Genomic DNA, 22468 nt, shown 5'->3' with positions numbered 1-22468 from the left:
CCTTCCATTGCTATGTTTTCATGCATTTTCATAGCACAGATCCCTCAATCAACTTACTTTGTTGTCAGAGTAAGCTATTTTACTCTGTCTTTATTAAGTTCAATACTATCTGCATGCAAAATATCGGAGATGAAAAATTAGCATTAGCAGTGGAGATCATATAATCCCCTACCCAAAATACCATTAAAAATCCATCTAGTTCACTAGTGTCCTTTAGGGAAGAAAATATGCCATTCTTACCTGGTCTGGTTCAAGAAGGCAGCTTTCCATTTCACAAAGGCAATTAATGATGTAGACTAAACGCTGGCCTGTTGATTCTCAAAGGCATTGACTGTTTAAAAGAATTACTACAGCTACAGAGTAACAAGAAATACTTCTTAGCCCCAGTTGTATCAGAGATTGTTCTTCATACACGATATCTCTCCCCCCACCGGTCCTTCAAGTATTGGTTCTGATATCCAAAAGATACTCAAGTGTTACCAGCTGCAGAAGCTGAGCTCTGGGTTTTGGAGCCAGTGGGAGCAGTGAGCTACACGGATGGAACATTGAGGGAGTTGGTCACACCATCAGTTTGGGAGCTCAAAGAGGAAGGACTGACTGCCAGACAGCCTAACAAGCTAGGCAGGAGTCTGCTAAGACCATCCCGGTCATTCATCTCTTCTCTATTTTGGATACTGATGAGGGCAGTGGTTCCCCAGAGGAGTGCAGTTATATCAAGTCAGTGTCACTAAGGGTGGCTGAGCTGCACAAGAGGGGAGGAGGAAAATTGAAAAGACAGTACTGATAGGGAGTTCATTCGTGAAAAGAACAGCCAAGTATTTCTATGGTTATAGACATGACTGCAGGATGACACGTTGCCTCTCTGATGCCAGGCCAAGACTATCACAGTGCAGTCACAGGAAATCCTTCTTGGGGAGGAAGAACAACCAAGGGTCATAGTTCACATTGGTATCAATGATTTAGGTAGGAAGAGGGATGAAAGCAGATTTTAGGGAGCAAGAAAAGAGGCTAAAAATTAGGACCTCAAAGACATTAAGCTCAATACTACTTTAAATCCGATGACCTCAAGAGCGCAAGAATAAATGAATTGAGTTATTGAGAATACGGCTGGAGAGCTGGTATAGGAAGAAGGGCATTAGATTTTTGACTGGTTCTGTGGGAAATGGGACCCGCATAAGATAGGTGAATTTCTGCAGTAGTATATTAAAGAACCAGCTGGGGGGTCTTCTATTTTCGCTTTATAACATGCGATGAGAAACGATTAATTAATAACATTGCTATAAGAGAACATTGGGAAATAGTGATCATAATATCATAAAATTTCACATTAAGTTTTAATGTGGTATAATTCATTATATAACTAGAGTCTAAAATCTGAGTAAAAGAAATCAAGGGTATCGGGGCATGTTGGCTGCGGTGGATGGGAAAATTCACTAAAAAATTTGACAGTGGACAGGTAATAAATAGTATTCAAACAAATACTTCATGGTTTACAATAGATATCCATTCTTCAAAGACAGAAACAGCAAAAGGGAAAGATGACTCAACTGTGGCGAACAAAAGATGTTAAAAATTGAAGGAAATGGCTGATAAGAAGTCATAAAAAGTGAGAAGCTCGAGAATTTGAATCTATTTAGAATGCAGCAAAGAAACTGATAAAGAAATGGAAAATAGATTATGAATACAAGCTGACAAGAAATGTAAAGACCGACTGTAAAATCTAGGCTATCTGGGACAAATGTGGCAGTATGGAGAACAGGGAAATGGCAGAGAAAATAAATAATTACTTGTACCTGTCTTAAAGTTGTAGAGGTTTAGAGAGGTACAGCACAGAAACAGACTCTTCGGTCCAACTTGTTCATGCCGACCAGATATCCCAATCTAATCTAGTCCCATTTGCCAGCACCTGGCCATATCACTCTAAATACTTCCTATTCATATACCCATCCAGATGCCTTTTAAATGTTGCAATCGTATTAACCTCCACCACTTCCTCATGCAGCTCATTCCATGCACACACTATCCTCTCCATGAAAAAGTTGCCTCTTAGGTCCCTTTTATATCTTTCCCCTCTCACCCTAAATCTATGCCCTCTAGTTCTGGACTCCCCCACCCCAAGGAGAAGACTTTGTCTATTTATCCTATCCACTCATCTCATGATTTTATAAACCTCTATAAGGTCACCCCTCAGCTCCAGGGAAAACAGCCCAGGCCTATTCAACCTCTCTAACCTTCTTCACTGTCCACTACACCTTCAATTTTGGTGTCATCTGCAAACTTACTAACTGCACCTCCTATGTTCACATCCAAATCGTTTATAGAAATGACAAAAAGTAATGGACTCAGCACCGATCCTTGTGGCACTAGATTGTCACAGGCCTCAAGTCTGAAAAGCAACCCTCCACCACCACCCTCTGTCTTCTATCTTCAAGCCAGTTCTGTATCTAAATGGCTAGTTCTCCCTGTATTCCATGAGATCTAATCTTGCTAACCAGTCTCCCATAAACAATCTAGTTGAAAGCCTTACTGAAGTCCATACAGATCACATCCACCACTTTGCCCTCATCAATTCTCTTTGTTACTTCTTCAAAAAACTCAACCAAGTTCGTGAGACATGATTTCCCAAACACAAAGCCGTGTTTACTATCCCTAATCAGTCCTTGCCTTTTCAAATACGTGTAAATCCTGTCCCTCAGGATTCCTTCCAACAAACTGCCCACCATTGATGTCAGGCTCACCGGTCTATTGTTCCAATAGACAATAGACAATAGACAATTGTCTGTTGTCTATAGTCCCCTGGCTTGTCCTTACCACCTTTCTTAAATAGTGGTACCACGTTAGCCAACCTCCAGACTTCTGGCAGCTCACCTATGATGATCAATGATCCAGATATGTCAGTAAGGGGCCCAGGAATCACTTCCCTAGCTTCCCACAGAGTTCTAGGTTACACCTGATCAGGTCCTGGGGTTTTCAATCTTGCAGAAATGCTACATGATCAAGAGATTCGGAAATCTGAATAAATGAAATATAAAGATACTTACATACAGATGAAGAAGGACATCACTTCGATTGGGACAATACATTCATCCTAAGACAACCCAAACAAAGTCATACGTCAGAATTCCTAGAAGCATGGCATTCCAACCGGAACTCTATCAACAAACACATTGACTTGGATCCCATTTACCATCCATGAGAAAAAGAACAGGAAATGACATCACCACCGGAAATGTCACCACTGACCCAAGAAAACCTAAACACATAAATAAAAAGGATGCCATACCACCAATGCTTCATCTGGAATCTGACTGATGATGTTACCTAGTATGGTAATGAAACGTCTGAAACCAAACCTTCCAGCTTAGCGAGCAAATGTACATCCAGAACCTTAACCTGAGCTACAAATCTTCTCAAAACTTGCTAACATTGCTGTAGGTCTGGAGTCACATTTAAGTCAGGATAGCAGCTTTCCTTCACCAAAGGGCATTCATAAACCAAATGGATTTTCTCAGCAATCAATGGTCACCATTAGACTAGATTTTCATTCCAGATTTTTAGTTAAATCATATTTCACCATCTGCCACTGTGGGATTAAAATCCCTTGTCCCCAGTACATTAACCTGGTCCTCTGTCTTGCCAGTCCAGTGACATTCCCTCTACTGCATGCATTGAACTTCCAGAACGTTTTTGGTAAGGTCCCACACGAGAAGTTAATAAACAAAAATATAGCTAATGGGGTTATTATATTAGTATGGACTGAGATTTGGTTAATATACTGAAAGCAGGGTTGTTGGGTGAACAGATAATTCTCACATTGACAGACTGTATTTAGCAGAATTCTGAAATGATCAGTGTTGCGTTCACATCCATGCATAATCAATATCAATGTTTTGGATGTGGGAAACAATTTTCATATTTTCTTTAGGCATAGGTGCAGAGCAAAAATATGTCTTGCTGCATTTAGGCAGGCAATGGTGAGGTCACACTTGGAATATTGTGTGTAGTTTTGGTCTCCTTATCTGAGGAATAATTTTCTTACAATAGAGGTAGTGCAGGGAACATTTACCAGTTATTCCTGGGATGGTAAGACTGATGTCGGTTAGGATTATATTGAGTAAAGTTGAGAAGGAAGGATGGGCATCTCATAGAAGCATGTAATATCCTAACAGGCTAAGACAGATTGGATGGTGGGGGTGTCCAGAACCGGGGATCATAGTTTAAGGATAAGGGGTAAACCTTTTAGGACTGTGATGAGGAGAAATGTCTTCACCCAGATTATGGTGAGCCTGTGGAATTCACTCTCACAGAGACTGAGGGCAAAACATTTCCAAGAGGAGGTGGATGTAGCTGTTGTGGCTAAAAGGATAAAGGGATATGGAGATAGGCTGGGATTAGGGTGTTGAGCACGATGATCAGCCATGATCATATTGAATGGAAGAGCAGGCAAGGGTTCAAATGGCCTACTCCAACTCCTATCTTCTTTATTTCTATGACAAAAAAAAGGTAGAAATAAAATTGTGAGGTGGGAATAAAATGCAAGGTGGCTTCAAGGGACTTGGATAGGCTAGAACGTTTCTTTTGCTTTATTCATTTGTGGGATGTGGACATCGGTGGCATCACCAGCGTTTATTGCCCATCCCTAGTTGTCCTTGAAAAGGCAGCGGTGAGCTGCCTTCTTGAACTGCGATAGTCCGCCTGCTGTGGGTTGACCCAAAATTCCATTCGGGAGAGAATTCCAGGATTTTGACCCAGCAACAGTAATACGTTGGTTGTCGCCTTGAACATAATCAGTGTCCGAGCTTCTGCAGCTCTCTGGATCGAGACTTCCAAAGGTTCACTTCCCTTTGTGTAAAGATATGAAACTGAGTAGAGCTGCAGTTAGTATGGGAGAGTCACATCTACATGGTGATATTCAGATGATCATTCGGCATCCCATTGAATACTGTAGTTGATTTGATAGACAGAATGGTTTACCCATGTTCCTTTGTTCCAAAATAAGACAAATTCTGAGGTGATAGGACCATGGAAGTGTGTTGCTCAGAAAGGCAACTTAAAATGTAACTATTGAAAGATTTGTAGGATTGATTTATTTATTTTCTCATTCCGTTTGAAGTAAAGGGAAGAACAACACAAAATATTTTCTCTGTCTGTAGATAACATGATTTGGAAAAGCTCATGACGGAGCAGATTTTACATGTGATTTAGAAGTGACGAGTACAATATGCTCAATGACCTTTTCTATTTCTTGCACACTTCTGTTCCCAATGCTTCCTTAGTAATCAGTTATGAGCACTTCAATTTCCTTCTACCCCAAAATGTCAGTCCATACATCTGTATTTGTCTGTTACATTTGGGTTCACTTTAAATAAACGAGAACTTGTGAATTAGACTCAAGCAAATCAAATTTATCTTCGTGGCTGCCTGATAAATTCTGCAGGAATTGCGTGTAAAAATTGCCTCTGATGAACTCTGCTTATTTATAGCAATCTAGAAGTGTTTTGCTATGCAAAGTAATGGCTTCCTTTTCACATTGCTGTGCCAATGCCAAGCTAAAGCACCATTGATTTTTTTTTTAATAATTGTCAGATACGTCGCAGAGGCTTTCTCTGTACATCACTCAAGGTCAAAGAGGTGCTGAAGTGAAGGCTGTTTTCTGCCTTTGCCAATTAATATCTCTGGTTGTTAGATAAATGTTAACTGAAGTATTTATCTAAAATGCCAAGTACATTTCATTCCAATTGTCAACAGCTGGCGTACATTCTGAATTTGTTAAGAGCTATTGCTAATATGTTACCAAACACCTCCCTGTTCCTCCAAGTCAGTCTTATCGATGGATTTTAAATAGAGTTGGTGATGAGGTTATGTTTGCTTTAGCTGATGCACCAAAATTGACAGTTTCTCTTTTCATTTAACACAGGAAACCAAAATTGACTGCGTCAGGGTGGCCACAAAAGGTATGTCTTAGTTCTCACCTTTCTTCTTACTGCAGACATCTGCCATTATATTCTTGTCTTTCTAATTGAAAAGGCATTTAAAATGCATGACAATATGTATGTTCTCAACAGCCAAAATGTCAACGAAAATGTTTTCTTTTCACCTTCATACATTAAGTCTCCTACATGCTTTGATAATTCTTTATAAATTGATTATTCAAAACTTGTGTGTATATTTTGGTTTCATCAGCTCATCAACACAAGTTTTATTTACCTTTGAATGCCTGAAAATGATTCTGATAATTAGTTCTGTGGCAGTTTCTCCTTGCTTAACTGTACTCTGCTGTACATAGATCAGATTGGTTCTAGCATGCATCTGAATATGACTGTATATTGGTAACTTGATGAATTTTGTTGCTCGTTCTCTGCTATTGTTGTTTTCCTGGTTTGCTGCAGTACCCATTTACTGTGATTTTATTAACCCTCAAAGGACTACTTCCAATTTGATAGCCGGTGTCTTCTTCTGAATTACGAAATGATTTACAATGGGAGCACAAAACCCATGTGTTAAAGCAGGACTCTCATTTCCAAACTACCAGGCACATATACATGATATGTGTTAACCCCACTGCATTTTTAGTGTCTTGTGTCATGCTGAGCCAAACCAAGCACAGTGCTCGGCGACATAACTACCTCAGCCTTGGCAACTGTTGAGCAACAGCATTTGGTTTCAACCAGAGCCTGTATATTAGGCACAGGTAGCATCAGGCATTGTTCAGATCTCCATCCTAGTTAAATTCTGTGCTCCAATTGTGAATGTCTGCATGGGCGTGGCATTAGGCAGGGGAATTCCTCTTTTGGCTTTGATTTCATTGGAAGAGCCATTGAGACACTCCGAAACAGAGTCATTGATTTTTATGTCACTTAGTTGCAGTTATTCTGTCGAGTGGGAGAAACCCTGCAGGATATTCAAAACCTCCCTCTCTAGGATTACATTTGGTCAGTTGGGAACCATATCCTGGTGAAAGCTAGTGGATTCAAGTGAAAAAGGGAGAACTTGGATGAACCAAACATTTTGGGGTTATTTTTGTGGATTTTGAAAATATGGCCAGTAATGCAATGGACAACCTTTGAGTGCACTGTTCAAAAGTGAAGGGTGATCATTTTAAATTCACTGTGTGAATAATGTTAAGCGTGCGTGGCTTGATGAAGCATTGTCTTTAATCTGGAATGACTGCTGTAACTGTGATATATTTAAAACGTGTCATTGAGCTTGCACGCTGTCATTTCAACATTGTCCATCCTTGCACAATGCCATCAATGCTGCCAGGTCAATCATAATCCTAATTAGTGCTGTCCTGGTCCACGCAGTGCAGAGCACCCACTGCAAATTGCCGAACCTTTCTCACAAATAAGAATTAAGTTGAACCGAGAAAAGAAATCATTATCTCGGTGTTTCCGTTTCTAGAACAGCTCTGCTTGAAGCAAAACAAAAGAAATGGTAATTGTCACTATGGCGACCACTTACACAATAGTACCATTTAAAACCTAAGGTGATGAGGCAGCAGTGCAGCAGCATAAAATTATTATGTATCTTGGCCTCATCAATCAATCCATCAGCAACATAATTACAAAGAATCTTGTCGCTACATTAGGCATTAGTGCTGTTCCCTTCAACAAGTTCACCTTTTGAACTGCCAGGCAGACCAAGATTGCTATCAGCTGTGGAATAGCCAATGATTTGGTCCAGCCATTCTGCCAGAAAAGCTGGAGCTATTTTGTGGAGTTAACTTTCAGGAGACAACAAGTGGGAAAGGAATAAATCAATTTAAAATGAGAAAATTTAAGTCACAATTATGGTAGTTCTGGCTTAAATAGCATACTATATTCTAGGTTGCAAGCACTGAGTTGTTGCAGTCCATGACACCCCGTATAATATGATCACAGTCCCAGTTGTGGGGAAGTCTGACCAAAACAAAGCATTGAATGGGACAAAGAACATTATTAATAATAGAGGGAAAAATTGGGTAAGAACAAATGACTGACCAAGAAGAGAGAGGGAAACATTATCCATGTTCAAAGACAACACCAGGCTATAGTCCAACAGGCTTATTTGAAACAGATAGCTAGCTAATGAAGGAGCAGCACTCCGAAAGCTTGTACTTTCAAATAAACCTTTTGGACTATAGCCTGGTGTTGTGTGATTTTTAACTACGTCCACCCCAGTCCAACACTGGCATCTACACATCATGTTGAAAGAGGGAGAGAAATTGGAGGCCTATTTAAAATGAACTCATTTGCGTGGATTCTGGCTGAAATGGAAAAGGCTTACACCTGTGCTCTCAGCTGAGGACTGGAACATGGTGTAAGAAGGGAGGGGAAAATACCTGGAAAATAAATGAGGAAAAAGCCAGTACCATTTTTTTTTGCACAGTAGCTATGTTACGGTAAGTTATGAAGCCAATTAAACAATTATTTATTTCACCTCTAATGTTATCAGACAAAAATACAGTTCTTTAAGGGTTAATAAATTGATGCAAGAGTTTATGTTATTTGATATCCAAACTATTTGGATTCTCAACAGAATAAGTAACATTGTCACTTGGTAGTGCAGAACTTGAATATTACTAAAAAGAAAGATATGTCACCAAAATTGTTTATCTTGCAATCTCCAGGACAAATGCGAGAATGCCGAATTTCAACCAATCACAACAATTTATACTACAGTAGGAAAGGAGACTGATTGGCTGACAAGTCCTCGGATTGGCCACGGCAAGACCATTGGTTTCCCCATGTCAAAGCCTTGGCCAATTTGAGTTGACGTACCCACCAGTCAGCACCCTTTTCTCCTGTTGTACAAATTCTTGAGATCATGTGAAATTTGCATTCTTGCATTCACCCTGATATGTGCACGGCAGAAAGCTTTGGCCACATGTCCCTCTTCTCAGAAATGTTCAAGTTAAGTTGTCTGTATTGCTCACGTTCTTAAACAAATGGTAGCATATTATATATGATCGCTAAGTAATTCTTGTTACTAGTCTAGCTTCAGTCTGGCTTTTTTCTCATGCATGCTGACCTGGAAAATCTTCCTTTGCCTTAGCTGCGATAATTGTGACTCAGCTTACAACACCATACATTCGCATCGCCCCTGCTGCAGGCGACAACCAACTAACAGGTCAGACGTTCAAGTACAGACCAAATCATCATGCCATTCTTTTTGCCTCTTCTTCACTCACTCCCTTTCTTTCTCTCTCTCTCTCTCTTCAGTTTTAGAGATTTTATTTTCTCTTGTTACCTTCCACACAGCAAACTCATTGTGTTGTGTCTGCCTTTGGAAGTTTGCAACTAACCAATGCACTTAGGATCTCTCTCCACTGCATGCTTTCAAATTGCATTTTGTCTGTGAACGGTTAATTGGACCTAATATGTGGCAAACCCAACCTAATGCAAAGTCTTAATTGAGCAGAGAAAAACTGCATTTGCTTGTGTATATTTCGAAGAAAGAAATGCAAAATCAGCCTCTAACATAGTCAACAAGGGTACTATTTGGATGCTATAGGCACAGTTAGTATTTTGGAACAATTCATCCAAAATTCCACAAGTATGGTTTTGTATCCATGGAGTCAATGTAGAGAGAAGATTGATGTAGGAATAGCTGGCCTAGTCAGCTAGGCCTATATGCCATGAGTGAATTGTTAAAAATTTAATATTCTGCTTCTAGACAGCTCTGGATCCCCACAGGTTTCAATAGCCTGATTCCAAGGATGTGAGAATTGCCTAATATTCCCTTGAGTTTCCAAAAAATGAAAGATGGTGCAATTGGATATAAACTTTTAAAGGGGCTTCACAGAGTAACCACAGGAAAAAAATTTCCCTGGTTATTGAGTCGAGAACTAGGGGTCAGCATCTCAGATGGCCATTTAGCATTAAGAAGGGAAATTACAGAATCATTATGACTCAAAAGAAGGCCATTTGAGTCCTTGCTGGTTCTCTGTTGAGTAGTTACTGAGTCTTCTTCCTTCACACTGTCTGCAGAGCCCTGCACATTTATTTCCCTCATGTGCCCATTTTGAAATGGTTCATTGTCTCCACTTCCAGCACTGTCATGGGGCAGCAAATTCCAGGTCATTGCCACTCATTGTGTAAAAAAAGGTTACTCCTCAGACTCACCCTCCATTTCTTACTCAAAACCTTTGCAGCATTATCCACCAAAAATAGCTTTCCTCTTTCTGCCTTACCTAAATCTATCACAATCATGTATCACTGTAGGGGAAAGAGATAAAAGAGACCTAAGGGGCAAATTTTCACACAGAGGGTGGTACGGGTATGGAATGAGCTGCCAGAGGATGTGGTGGAGGCTGGTACAATTGCAACATTTAAGAGGCATTTTGATAGGTATATGAATAGGAAGGGTTTGGAGGGATATGAGCCGGGTGCTGGCAGGTGGGACTAGATTGGGTTGGGATATCTGGTCAGCATGGACGGTTGGACCAAAGGGTCTGTTCCCATGCTGTACATCTCTTTGACTCTATGACTCTATTAAATTTCCCATCCATCTCCTTTGCACCTGAGAGGACCTCTTGCCATTGAATATATGCAGATACTCACTTTCCAGCAGTATTCAACTGAAATTGCCCTGCAGAGAGAATTCAGGCTGATATCTCGTTTGCCCATCTCAGCAACATAATGAACAATTATAGTGACTTCCATATTAAATCAGATAACCTCTGTTTGCTCAGACAATTCTGCCTTCCTGACTACCCAAAATTGTGCATTCACCAGTGAAGTTAACAGAGAACTTAAACATTGTAACTGCAATGCTGTCTTAGCAATTTTCAACTATCCTGGTGGCGTGGAAGAATGTCTATTTTCACTGTCGCTATCTGGATAGTCTAGATTTATTATAAGGCCTCAATTTTTGAAAGTGTTGCCTAAGTTTCAGCTGGCAGTGCTCTGATACCTGAATCAGAAATTCTTAAGATCAAATCCCACTTCAGAGACTTGAGCATGAAATCTAGGCTGGCATTCTTCACTCACTGCCATACTGAGTCATAGAGTTGTACAGCATGGAAACAGACCCTTTGGTCCAACTTGTCCATGCTGACCCAGTATCCTAAATTAATCTCGTCCAATTTGCCAGCATTTGGCCCATATCCTTCTAAACATTCCAATTTATATACCCATCCAGATGCCACTTAAATGTTATAACTACCCCAGCCTCCACCACTTTCTCTGGCCGCTCATTCCATACATGCACCACCCTCTGCATGAGAAGGTTGCCCCTCAGATCCCTTCTATATCTTTCCCATTTCACCTTTAACCCATGCCCTCTAATTTTGGACTCCCCTACCCTATGAGAAAGACCTTGTCTATTCACCCTATTCATGCCCCTCATGGTTTTATAAAGCACTATGAGGTCACCCCTCAGCTTCCGACACTCCAGGGAAAATAGCCCCAGCCTATTCAGCCTCTCCCTATATTGCAAACCTTCCAACCGTGGAAACATTCTTGTAAATCTTTTCTGAAACCTTTCAAGTTTCACAACATCCTTCCTATAGCAGGGAGACTGGAATTGCACATAATGTTCCAAAAGTGGCCTAACCAGCATTCTGTACAGCCACAACATGCCATCCCAACTCTTACATTCAATGCACTGATCAATAAAGGCAAGCATACCAAATGTCTTCTTCACAATGCTATCCACTTGGGACTCCACTTTCAAGGCGCTATGAACCTACACTCCAATGTCACTTTGTTCAGTAACATTCCACAGGGGCCTTACCATTAAGTGTATAAGCCTTGCTCTGATTTGCCTTTCCAAATGCAGCATCATACATTATTCAAAATTAAACTCCATCTGCCACTCCTCGGCACACTGCACGTCTGGAAGTCAGAAACTTATAGATTCATGCAGCCTGGAAACAGATCCTTAGGTCTAACTAATCCACGCTGGCCATGTTTCCAAAACAACACTAGTTCCTGCATTTGGCCCATATCCCTCCAAACCATGTACTTATTCATGTACTTATCCAAATGTCTTTTAAATGTTGTATCTGCATCCTCCACTTCCTCTAACAGTTCATTCCACACACTTGCCACTCTCTGTGTAAAAAAGTTGCCCCTCATATCCTTTCTGAAACCTTCTCCTCTCATCCTAAAAATAGGCTGCTTGGTTTTGAACTCCCCCACCCTAGGGAAAAGACCTTTGCTATTCACATTAACTATGCCTCTCATGGTTTTATAAATCACTATAACATCACCCCTCAAACTCCTGCACTCTATTGAAAAAGTACCAGCCTATTTTTAAAACTCAAGCCTTCCATTCCCAGCAACACCCTAGTAAATCTTTTCTGAACCCTCTCCAGTTTAATGATATCCTTCCTATAGCAGGGCAACCAGAACTGTACACAGTACTCCAGAAGAGGCCCCACCAACATCCTATACAACCTTAACATGACTGCACAACTCCTACACTCAGAAGTCTGAACAATGAAGGCAAGCTTGCTAAATGCCTTTGAATCACCCCATCTACCTGCGACGTACATTTCAAAGAATTTTGTACCGAACCCCCAGGTGTCTCTGTTCTACAACACTACCCAGGGCCCTGCCATTAATTGTATAAGTCCTGCCCTTGTTTGTTTTACTAAAATGCAATGCCTCACTTTCATCTACCTTTTGGCTGAGGATTCAGCCCAAGAGATGGATTTCAAAGATCCTGTGATATTAATTCAAAGAAGAGATGATGAATTCTTGCAAATAGCTCAACCATTGCTTATCTTTCAACCAACACAACTGAAAAGAGGTTATCTCGTCATTATGACATTCTCTTCACATGATCTTCTTTGTGCAACTTGCCTCCATGTTTTTGACATTACAATAATGTCTACAATCCAAGGTACTCCATTGGCAGTAAGGTGGTTTGGAATGGCTGGAGATCAGGAATAAACCTTTTACTGTATTTTGTTGGAAGTACCTAACTAGAAGGTCAAAGAATCATAGGTCAAATTAACACAAGTTAGAAATAATACGCATTATGACAACATTTAGTGGAATAGCATCTTTTTGTGTTTGCAATGTTCGCCAAATTTCCACGGGAAGTATTTACTTAGGGAAAAGTCTGCCTTGTTTGAAGAATGACTGTCCTCCAGACCTTAAATCTGTTTTTACATTACCCAAAACCAGTAGATGATTGATGAAAAATTAAGTTATTTTGAACAGCGGGCAAGGACTCTCTCCACTTGCCAGGTCAGTTCTGATTAAGTTAAAGTCAAGGTAGAAAGTACTTTACTGTGTTAGTCTTTCAATGAAAAGTGTTCCAAGGACTGAGTACAGATGGGGACCAGTATATCAGAAAGGTGATTGGTGGCAGTAGGCTGCAAAAGAGTAATGAGGATGTCATAACCTTTGGGTATGATTCATAGTTGCCAACACATTAATATGGCACCAAAATTGACATGTGATACCTAAAAATAAACCAACAGAAGTAGATTTCCAGCAATCTTACCAAAGTGACAATGTGCATTAATTAGTGCACAAGCCATTGATTGTTTATATGCTATCACCTTATCCAACTTTGAAAGAAGTGGTAATTTATTTAAATATTAGTTTACCCTATTTAAAAGGTTTTAGCAACTTGGGGGTAGGGGGATTTTTCTCATCTGGCCTGATGTGCTGGGTAAAGGGTGAACTGTTTTATATTTTAATCTCGTGCAATTCTGTGGGTACAATTGCAGAGGGTCAGGGTTAACTGTCTCAAAGGAGTCTGATGTAAGCTGAAACAGACTTTCATACCTTCTGCAATACAAACCAAATGCATTTTAATGCTTTCCAATGTCATTTATGATTTATTGCCCACTTTTTCTTGTATTTCTGAGATAAATTTATATTTCAACTGTGGTTTTCCAAGCTATGACACAGCACAGTAATGTGAAGCTCTTAAGAGCCTACATAGTGGGCACCCATGTAAAAATGGTCTATAATACTTTATTGAAACAAATAGCTGGCAATACGTCTTTGCTTTCTGTACATTTAGTTCACTCTAAAAACACAATTAACTTCACTCCTGCTGCTTTTTTTATGTTAACCAAATATAGTCACTTCTTTTTTTCTCTATTGATACTTCCTAGTGTACATTAATCACATTTTTTCAGAAGGAAATAGATTTTATTCCTGATATGGTTCAAGGTGATTACGTTTGGGAATGTAGTAGGGGTTGAGTAGGTGGTCTACCGCTGACCTCTTGTAATAACTAATTTAAAAATGTAAAATCAACCTAGATTCCCCCATTCTCACTGGCAAATGGTGACTGTGTGGGAAATCGAGTTAATTTGGAGCTGATGCTGTCAGCCAAATATATCGTTCCAGTACTGGGCATCTTGAACAAAAAGGAACAGACTGAGCTCCACTCCATTTCAAGTAGGCATCTGTAGGAAAGAGAAAAGCTTGGAGGTTTTTGTTTGATGAACTGAGAGATGGGTTACAATGCCAGCGATTGTAAAATTCACGTCAGTTTTCTAACAATGAGGTAACTTGTGTGGTTAATGCCTTAATATTTTAAGTCAAGAATAAACGAAGATGAGATGATGAGATCTCCAAGTATCGATGGAAGGAGCAGAAGCGATATGAGCAAAGTTTTCCTTTAACACAGCAAGATGTCATAATCTGGGATACATTGCCTGAAAACACAACTGGAACTTTGGAAAGGAAACAGAATAATTGCTTAAGGAGAAAATAAATTACAGAGCTGTGTAAAGACAGAGGGAAGAGGAGCTAATATATGATCTTGACCAAAGTATTAGCACAGGCACAATCGGCTGTAAGAGTAATGAGGGGCTTTTGCCCAAAATGTCAATTTTCCTGCTCCTCGGATGTTGCCTGACCTGCTGTGCTTTTCCAGCACTACTCTAATCTAAACACCGTTAGAATTATGAAGTTAGTGAGGGTGTCAGGTTTTGGGACTATGATCTTAATTTAAGTTAAAAATAAAGGGGTCTTGCGTCCTGTTCTGAGATCTGCCAGGAAACTAATGTGAATCTTTTGATTGGCTGAGTCTCCTCAATCTCACCTCATGGGCTCTGAGAGAGGAAGGGTCTAAGATATCCTTGAACTGACAAGGTTAGCCTGCCAGGTTCTGGGAGAGGGGAGACACCTATAAGCAGCAAGACTCTGTCCCTCATGAGGGAGGATTGCAGTTAGGAGCTTGTACTCATGCTGAACAGAGCAAATCATGAGGTGTTAAAACAAGGATTAAAAAAACTCCTTTGCCTGTACTAAAGGAAGAACTCCAGGGGAAATTCATCACTGTGAAAGACGGGGTTGAGATTAAATATTCCCAGGCTGACAAAGGAAACAACCAGAGGTAAACCCTTGGGAGCTAAGAATCACCTTTGACTGATTTCAAAAGAACAAAATATCTAAATAAAGGAGCATATATGTGCGCATTGTATTTTCACTGGCATTAAAAGGAAACTGGACATTCTGTTTTGTGGTTTAAAGTATTAATTTTCTACAAAGATAGCACTTATCAATTGTGCGTTTAGACCTTTGTTACAATGAAACTCATAAAATGTGAAATTTTGTCATGTCATCCTTTCGGCTATTCATTGAGGAGTCCAATGTGGAACTAGACACAGGCCACTTAGCCCATTTAGTCCTGCTCTACCATTCATTGAGATCATGGCTGATCTTATAATCTTCAACTGCACTTTCCTGCCCTTTCACCATAAACCTTTATTCACATGTTGATCAAACATCTCTCTATCTCAGCCCTGGGTTGCGCTTTGGAGGGTCGGTGTGGACTTGTTGGGCTAAAGGGCCTGTTTCCACACTGTAAGTAATCTAATCCCTGAATATCCTAATGACCCAACATTGACAGCCCTCTGCAGTAAAGAATTCACCACTTCACTACCCTTTATGAGGGAAAAATAAACTTCATGTCTGTTTTAAATAAGCCTCTTATACTGAGTTTACGCCCTCTGGTCTTAGACTCTCCCACAAACGGAAACAATCTTTCCACATCGGCCTTGTCAAATCCTTTGAGAATTTTGTGTGTTCCAATCAGGCCTCATTCTTCTCCATTCCAAATTTATCTCCAAAAGTTAGAGATCATAATAGGGCCGAATGGCCTCATTCTGTGCACTGTGATACTGTGTTACAGTGGAGCATGTGAGGCATTGACAACATAAATTCTATGTTCCCAGCACTTTTTTTCGTTATCTGACTTACATGAGAGAAAGGCAATTTCAATAAATGTACTTTTGACATTCCATCACATTATGTGGTAAACAGTGCAAATAGTAGTTGATAAAGAAAGCCTCCAAGTGCTAAGGCACTCACTACACGATGCTAGTTATCTCATTCACACAGATATTAAGTGATTCTGTGATCATTCAGTGGCTGCCGGTTTATGAATAAATTGTTAGGAAATAAAAGTTTGTGGGCGAGATGTATAGCTACGATTTGGATCTCTCAAAGGTGACAAGACCTGGAGAGCTTAGAGAAAAACAAAGAGAGAGAATGCATGATAAATGAGCTTATCTCACTCCCTCAGACACAGGAGCAACAAGATGAAGAATTATTGACACTTCAGTATTTGGGGGCACGGGGAGAGTTAATTCATGAAGAGTGGATGGAGAATTCATTTATTTCTTGGTCCAGTGTGTCCATTTATGACAATGTCAGTTCATATGGAGGCACGCTGCTGATTGTGGCTTGATAACTACCACCATAGAAAGGAATACACTGCATGTATTCTTTTATTTTATGGGTCATCATAGTGGTATATTTCTCAATAAAGTATATATGAAAGAACAACGTATTTTTAAAAGTTGTGTTTTTTGTTTAAAGAAATGTGACCTCAAAATAATGCTGTTTAAGATTGGCAAATGTATAAGCAAATTTATGAATTCAATTACATACTTTTTTTTATATAATAAAGAATATTCAATCCATTAATAATAACCTCTCATGTCTACTCAGTTAAGTGAATGGATTTTTAATTAGATCGAATCTCACCCAAACCCGATTAAAATAAAAGAATTAGTATGTTATACTGCCACCTTTTCTTAAATTCAAACATGTCAGAGGTGGTCATTATGCTAATCTTCACAGTGTAATTTTGAGGCCAAGGTTACTTCTTCTGTGTCTTTGGGAGATAATGATCAAGGAAGATCTTTCTTCCCTAGGTAGAAGTGAAAATAAATGTGGACTTCGTTTTTCTTTAATTTCCTTCCTGTCTGAATTTACTGCCTTTCAGGAGGTGCAACTCGCAAACCGAGTGCTGAAGAACCAGAAAAGCAGACAGACCACACTGTAAAAATCGCTGGGGTTATTGCTGGAATTCTGCTGTTTGTCATCATTTTCCTTGGCATAGTTTTGGTCATGAAGAAAAGGTATGTGTTAGACAACAGACAGCAGTAGTGGTGGAACCATAGCAAAAAGAATCCATTTCCTCAACAGTGACCCTTGCTTTGTATAGTTCTGAGGAATGTGGCACCACAGTCTGTGTAAAGAGATTGACTTGGATTTATTAACAGTCCCTTACTTGAATGGGTCAATCTTTTAAAATGCAAGCATATTTATTCCTCATTAAAAAAAATGTGCATAAGGTAAATCTATTGTCAAGGCCACTGGTAACGATAAAAATAATGAAATACACTCCCTAAAATGTTGATAAATCACATAGGATCCCATGTAACAAGGATTTGCCTTGCAAGTCACTGGGAGCTATTATTGTAAAATGATACACAAATGTCTTTGTTTTCTAAAGAAGGGAGGGTGCAGTTTATTATCTCTGGACAATTTGTTGGGTGAAAATGTGGTCCTAACACAGATCCTTGAGCATTTTATGCCCTGATCCTGACCATGTGATTTGTCTACATCAATCTAATTCAGTATGTCTGTGGTCTGCCATCATTGAGTGAGCCCCTCGGAAAACCAGATAGATCAAGAGCTTTAACATCTGCTCTAAATTCTTGGGCCACTTATCCATTACTTTATGCACGAAGTAAATGTAGTACGTCTTTCATAGAGACACGGTTATATTATTTATGATCAATACTTGGTTATAAACACTGCAGAATGTAGCTTATCCTTTATCACGTTAATCACCATGGGCTTTGCTGTCAGTTACTATGGCCTTTTGTGGCCATGAGCATTCACAAGAAGAAAGCAGACTCAGTGCTAGCATCATAATAGTTGAAGGAGACACCAGTCATTGAAGTAGGATGTTGTTTGGTGTATACAGTTAAGCGTGATATCTATGCAATTAGTTCTTATAAAAGCTAATCTGAAACATGTTTAAAGGTGAGATAAAATGAAGCAACTCTCATTCTCATCCTCTTTGAGAATTCACAAAGGATCTAGGCTTCTATTCTAATTGGAAATGGTGACATGTAACACATATTGCCATAGCAATGCAGCTCAGCTCAAACTGGTCTCAATTAACAGGTTTGTGTTTCACAGGAAATGCCTGTGAGTTGCAGAAGTGACCATCATAATCCATCACTATCTAACATGTGGATTAGGGTATGTGGAGGAAAATGTGCAAGTGAAAGGTTTTATAAAGGGCTGCACCTGATTGAGTCCTGTGCACATTCAAAGATTAGAAGACATCTTGTGAAAAATGCACCCAAATTGCTCCAGGCAAGTTCCATGTAATTGTGAAATTAACCAGGCTGTTCAGTGCAGTTTGGGAAGTTTACCGCAGATGGTTTTCAAATGTGTCTCAAAGATAACAAAACAGAAATCATTTGAAAATGCTGCATCTGAGTGCTGTAATATCAAAGCACCCACCATCCAACCAAGTCCAGGTTTTCAGTGGTCTCTTTCTACAGTTTAATGTATTATTTTGAACCTTTGCAGTTTGCAGATTAAACATGAAAGGTGAGCTGTAAAGACAAAGGCCAAGAGGATACAGATAATATAGTGCTCTGTGTATAATCAAGCATTGAATTGCTCCAGGCTGCACTCTGAGACAAAACTCTGCCGGCTTGCTGAACCGACCTAGAAAGTGCCATGACCTTAGCATCGATTGTCATCCATGACAATTGGCCCTCATTTCTCATAAGACTGAATATAGTTGATATTTTATAATGGGAAGAGTGACCCTAAGACCTCTTAGTGTGAGAACATTTGACAAGAATAGTGGAAACAAAGTGAGCAAAATACAACTGGAGGGTTTAGATTTTAGAAGCCTGCAATCAGAGACCTTGCAACCCTGCAGCTATGGTTTTCTCCAGCTACTTCATTAAGTGCCACAGGTATTTGTTCTCATCCACTTCAAACGATGTAGTTTTCTTACAAGAGAACAGGAGTGGCCGAGTGAGAATTGCTGCATGCAGATATGCTGACTTCAGATGGATATCGAGATCAAACAGCAATCCGAAGGCTCCTCTATTCTGTACTCTCAAAATATCCACATTTGTTACCTTAACTCCACATGAAGGGATTAAACGATGCAGAAATGTTATTTTACATAGGAATTTCACAAGAAGACCCCTTTCCCCATTAAAATGCTTTTCCCAATTTCTCTGACTTTTTTGAACCTTTACACAATCCATCCACTATATTTGGACTGAGTTGATTTGAAAATATCTCAGTCATACCCTTCAGAGATGCTGAAGGCCTTACTTTCCAGGGGTTGCTGTCCTTACATACTGACGTTGCCAGCCCTCCATGACTGCAATGCTGTTTTGAGCAATAATCACTAGGCCGTAAGATCTAGCAGCAGAATTAGGCTGTTCAGCAGATTGAGTCTACGCAACCATTCGATCATAGCTGATATGACCAGCCCAGAGGAAAAACAAGTGGGCCATTTGTCCGACAAATATGGTTTTGAAGACTCTTGTCTCCGGGTTTGAAATAATTGGACAAGGAGGGATTAATGACACTTTGACTGTCAGTCAAGAACCATTCAATCAAACAATTACAACTGTTTACTTTCCAAGTGGTGTGGGAATATTTGGAGATGAACCTGTCAGGTAACCAATGGTAAGAGTGTTGGGGGAGGGGTTGGTGTGGAGCAGTTCATGAAGTCATTCAGTGCTTACAGTGCAGATGATGGCCATTCAGTCAATTGTGCCTGTTCTTGTTCACTTTATCTAATTCCCCTCCACCTTCTCCTCATAACCTGATGTATATTCCTCTTCAAATAGTAATCTAATTCTCTCCCGAATATCTCAATCTCCACTGCACTCCCAGACTGAGCCTTCCCGATCTTAACGACTGTGTGTGTGCAAGGCTGTTTCCTCATGTCTCTGTGACTTCTTTTGGCGCAAAGCTGCAATCGGTACCACCTGCTTCTCAATCCTTTCGCCAATGGGAACACTCTCACTCTATTTACTCTGCCCAGGTAGAATCAAAAAGTGTGGCGCTGGAAAAAGCACAGCAGGTCAGGCAGCATCCAAGGAGCAGGCGAGTCAACGTTTTGGGCATAAGCCCTTCATCAGGAATATGTGGGGGCAGATCGATCAATAGGAGGGTGGGGCTGGAGCTTGGGGGTAAGGTAGGTGGGATGGCGAAAGGTGGATGTCGGTTTCAGGGAAACCTCAGCGAGGGGGAGGGGAGGGGGAGTGGACGGGGACTGCTGGAGGGGTATGTTGGAAAAGGCAGGGCTGGAGGAGATGATGATAGATGCAGGGATGGAACACTGGTTGCACCACCAATTGGCATCAGGACCTGGAAAGGAGACGCCCTCCTGTCACTGACCAAACAGCTCACATGATCAATTCTGCCAGGTCTCACATGCAAAAGCTGAGTGACAGTGGGCAGAAGCCTGCAAATGGGCACTATTGGCACACTTAAAGGATTTAACTGGGTCACAAACAGGCAGCCCACACTGCACCTCCCAACCTTGCTCATAAAATGAGGGCGGGGGCCGTAATCTTTACAACAAAGTCAGCCAGGTCGACCTCATAGAATATGAGTTCCCTGATTGGGGCTGTTAATCTGGTCCAATCAGGGAGCCCTGGCCAACAGATAAGAACAGAGATTCTAGAAAATTATCACTGCACTTTGAATTGTTTAGGATTTTTTTTTATGTCTCTTGGTATTTGAATATATTTTCCATTAGCTATGTATAGGAGATAGCTCTCCACTGCTCGCATTTAGTTGGACTGTGCATTGTAGAGATAACTTAATGGAGGGAACAAGAAAAAGAAATTAATAAATATTGCTGAGCCTCTCCTGAAAAAAAGAACAGAGATTCTGGCAGTCTGGGTGCTGACTCTGATGAGGCTGTGCCAGAGTCAGATCTTTCCACATGTATTAAAGGGTGACTTGGTGATGGGATATTGGCCACTGTGGAGTTATTTCAGAGGCCTGCAGGGTGGTGGCAGGCACAGCGCCCTGTCCTATGGGTCCACCCCGTCTGCTCTGTTACCCCAACCCTTGTCTCTTTTGTAACTACACAGTAGAGTTTGCATTGCCATCCATTTGATCACACTTATCCTATATGGGGTTCAAACCAGTGCACACACAAATAATCAATGAATTTCAAGGGAGAATTATTTCTTCAGCTCACTAGCTGATGGGAATGTTTAGTTTATTGGCATATTAACAGCATTGCTCACCATATGGACATTGTGACCATACCTCTGTTAGGTGCTTATTGGGTAGATTAGATTAGATTAGATTACATTACAGTGTGGAAACAGGCCCTTCGGCCCAACAAGTCCACACCGACCCGCCGAAGCGAAACCAATCGATACCCCTACATTTACCCCTTACCTAGCACTAGGGGAATTTAGTATAGCCAATTCACCTGACCCTGCACATCTTTGGACTGTGGGAGGAAACCGGAGCACCCGGAGGAAACCCACGCAGACACGGGGAGAACATGCAAACTCCACACAGTCAGTCGCCTGAGTCGGGAATTGAACCCGGGTCTCAGGCGCTGTGAGGCAGCAGTGCTAACCACTGTGCCACCGTGCCGCCCACGGTAGTGAGAGGATGAATTCTGCAATGTCAGCACTCGCTCTATTGAAGTTGCACTCGTCCATGAGCTGTCAGTCTCTCCCTTGGAGCACAGTTTGCAACCACCACCCCCCAGCCCCACCTCTCCCGAACACACAAAATTAGAGATTATCTTTATTTTCTTGGTCAAAAATCAGCAAACTGAAAAAAACAATGTGGCAGCACCTTCTCAGTTTGTAGTTTGTCCAGGGGAAACCTTTCTCAGCAAATGTTCATCCAAAGAGTAGTTACTAACACTTTCTATGGTCATTTTTCAATTTGGTTTACATAGTACCTCAAGCTTTCTAATTTTGAAATGATTACTGAATAATGGTTGTGGTGATCCGTCTTGTTATTCATTAGCAGTGATTCATTAGCCTAATGACAGCAGGAGAACTGGCGTAGTAGGAACAGGAAGGCAGGTCAGGATGATGAACAGATACACAAACCTACAGAGGTCAAAACAAAAGGCCCTTTGGCCCATCGTGTCTCACTACTCAAAACAATTCTAATCCAGTACTCCCCCTCCCCCCCAGCCTCATACTCCCCCCGCCAGCATCGTACTCCCCCTCCCCCTCGCCTCG

At 40.7% G+C, this 22468-nt stretch overlaps 1 protein-coding gene across 5 annotated transcripts in view; it reads left to right on the top strand.

Annotated features, from left to right (window-relative positions):
• The window catches only part of LOC122548881 (receptor-type tyrosine-protein phosphatase mu-like), a 701186-nt gene that overhangs the window by 460438 nt on the left and 218280 nt on the right, over positions 1-22468 (top strand). For 3 of the 5 annotated variants that reach the window (XM_043687783.1, XM_043687781.1, XM_043687780.1), the window contains exons 12-14: positions 5918-5954; positions 9034-9108; positions 17188-17323. In XM_043687783.1, the coding sequence (XP_043543718.1) occupies positions 5918-5954; positions 9034-9108; positions 17188-17323 (248 nt within the window). The remainder of the gene's footprint in view (positions 1-5917; positions 5955-9033; positions 9109-17187; positions 17324-22468) is intronic. The other 2 variants (XM_043687785.1, XM_043687784.1) reach the window with 1 other exon arrangement.

This window comes from Chiloscyllium plagiosum, chromosome 4 (genome assembly GCF_004010195.1).
Source record: "Chiloscyllium plagiosum isolate BGI_BamShark_2017 chromosome 4, ASM401019v2, whole genome shotgun sequence".
NCBI classification, from domain to species: domain Eukaryota; kingdom Metazoa; phylum Chordata; class Chondrichthyes; order Orectolobiformes; family Hemiscylliidae; genus Chiloscyllium; species Chiloscyllium plagiosum.
The sequence above is the reverse complement of the archived record's forward strand: the minus strand, read 5'-3'. Positions and strand labels throughout refer to the sequence as shown.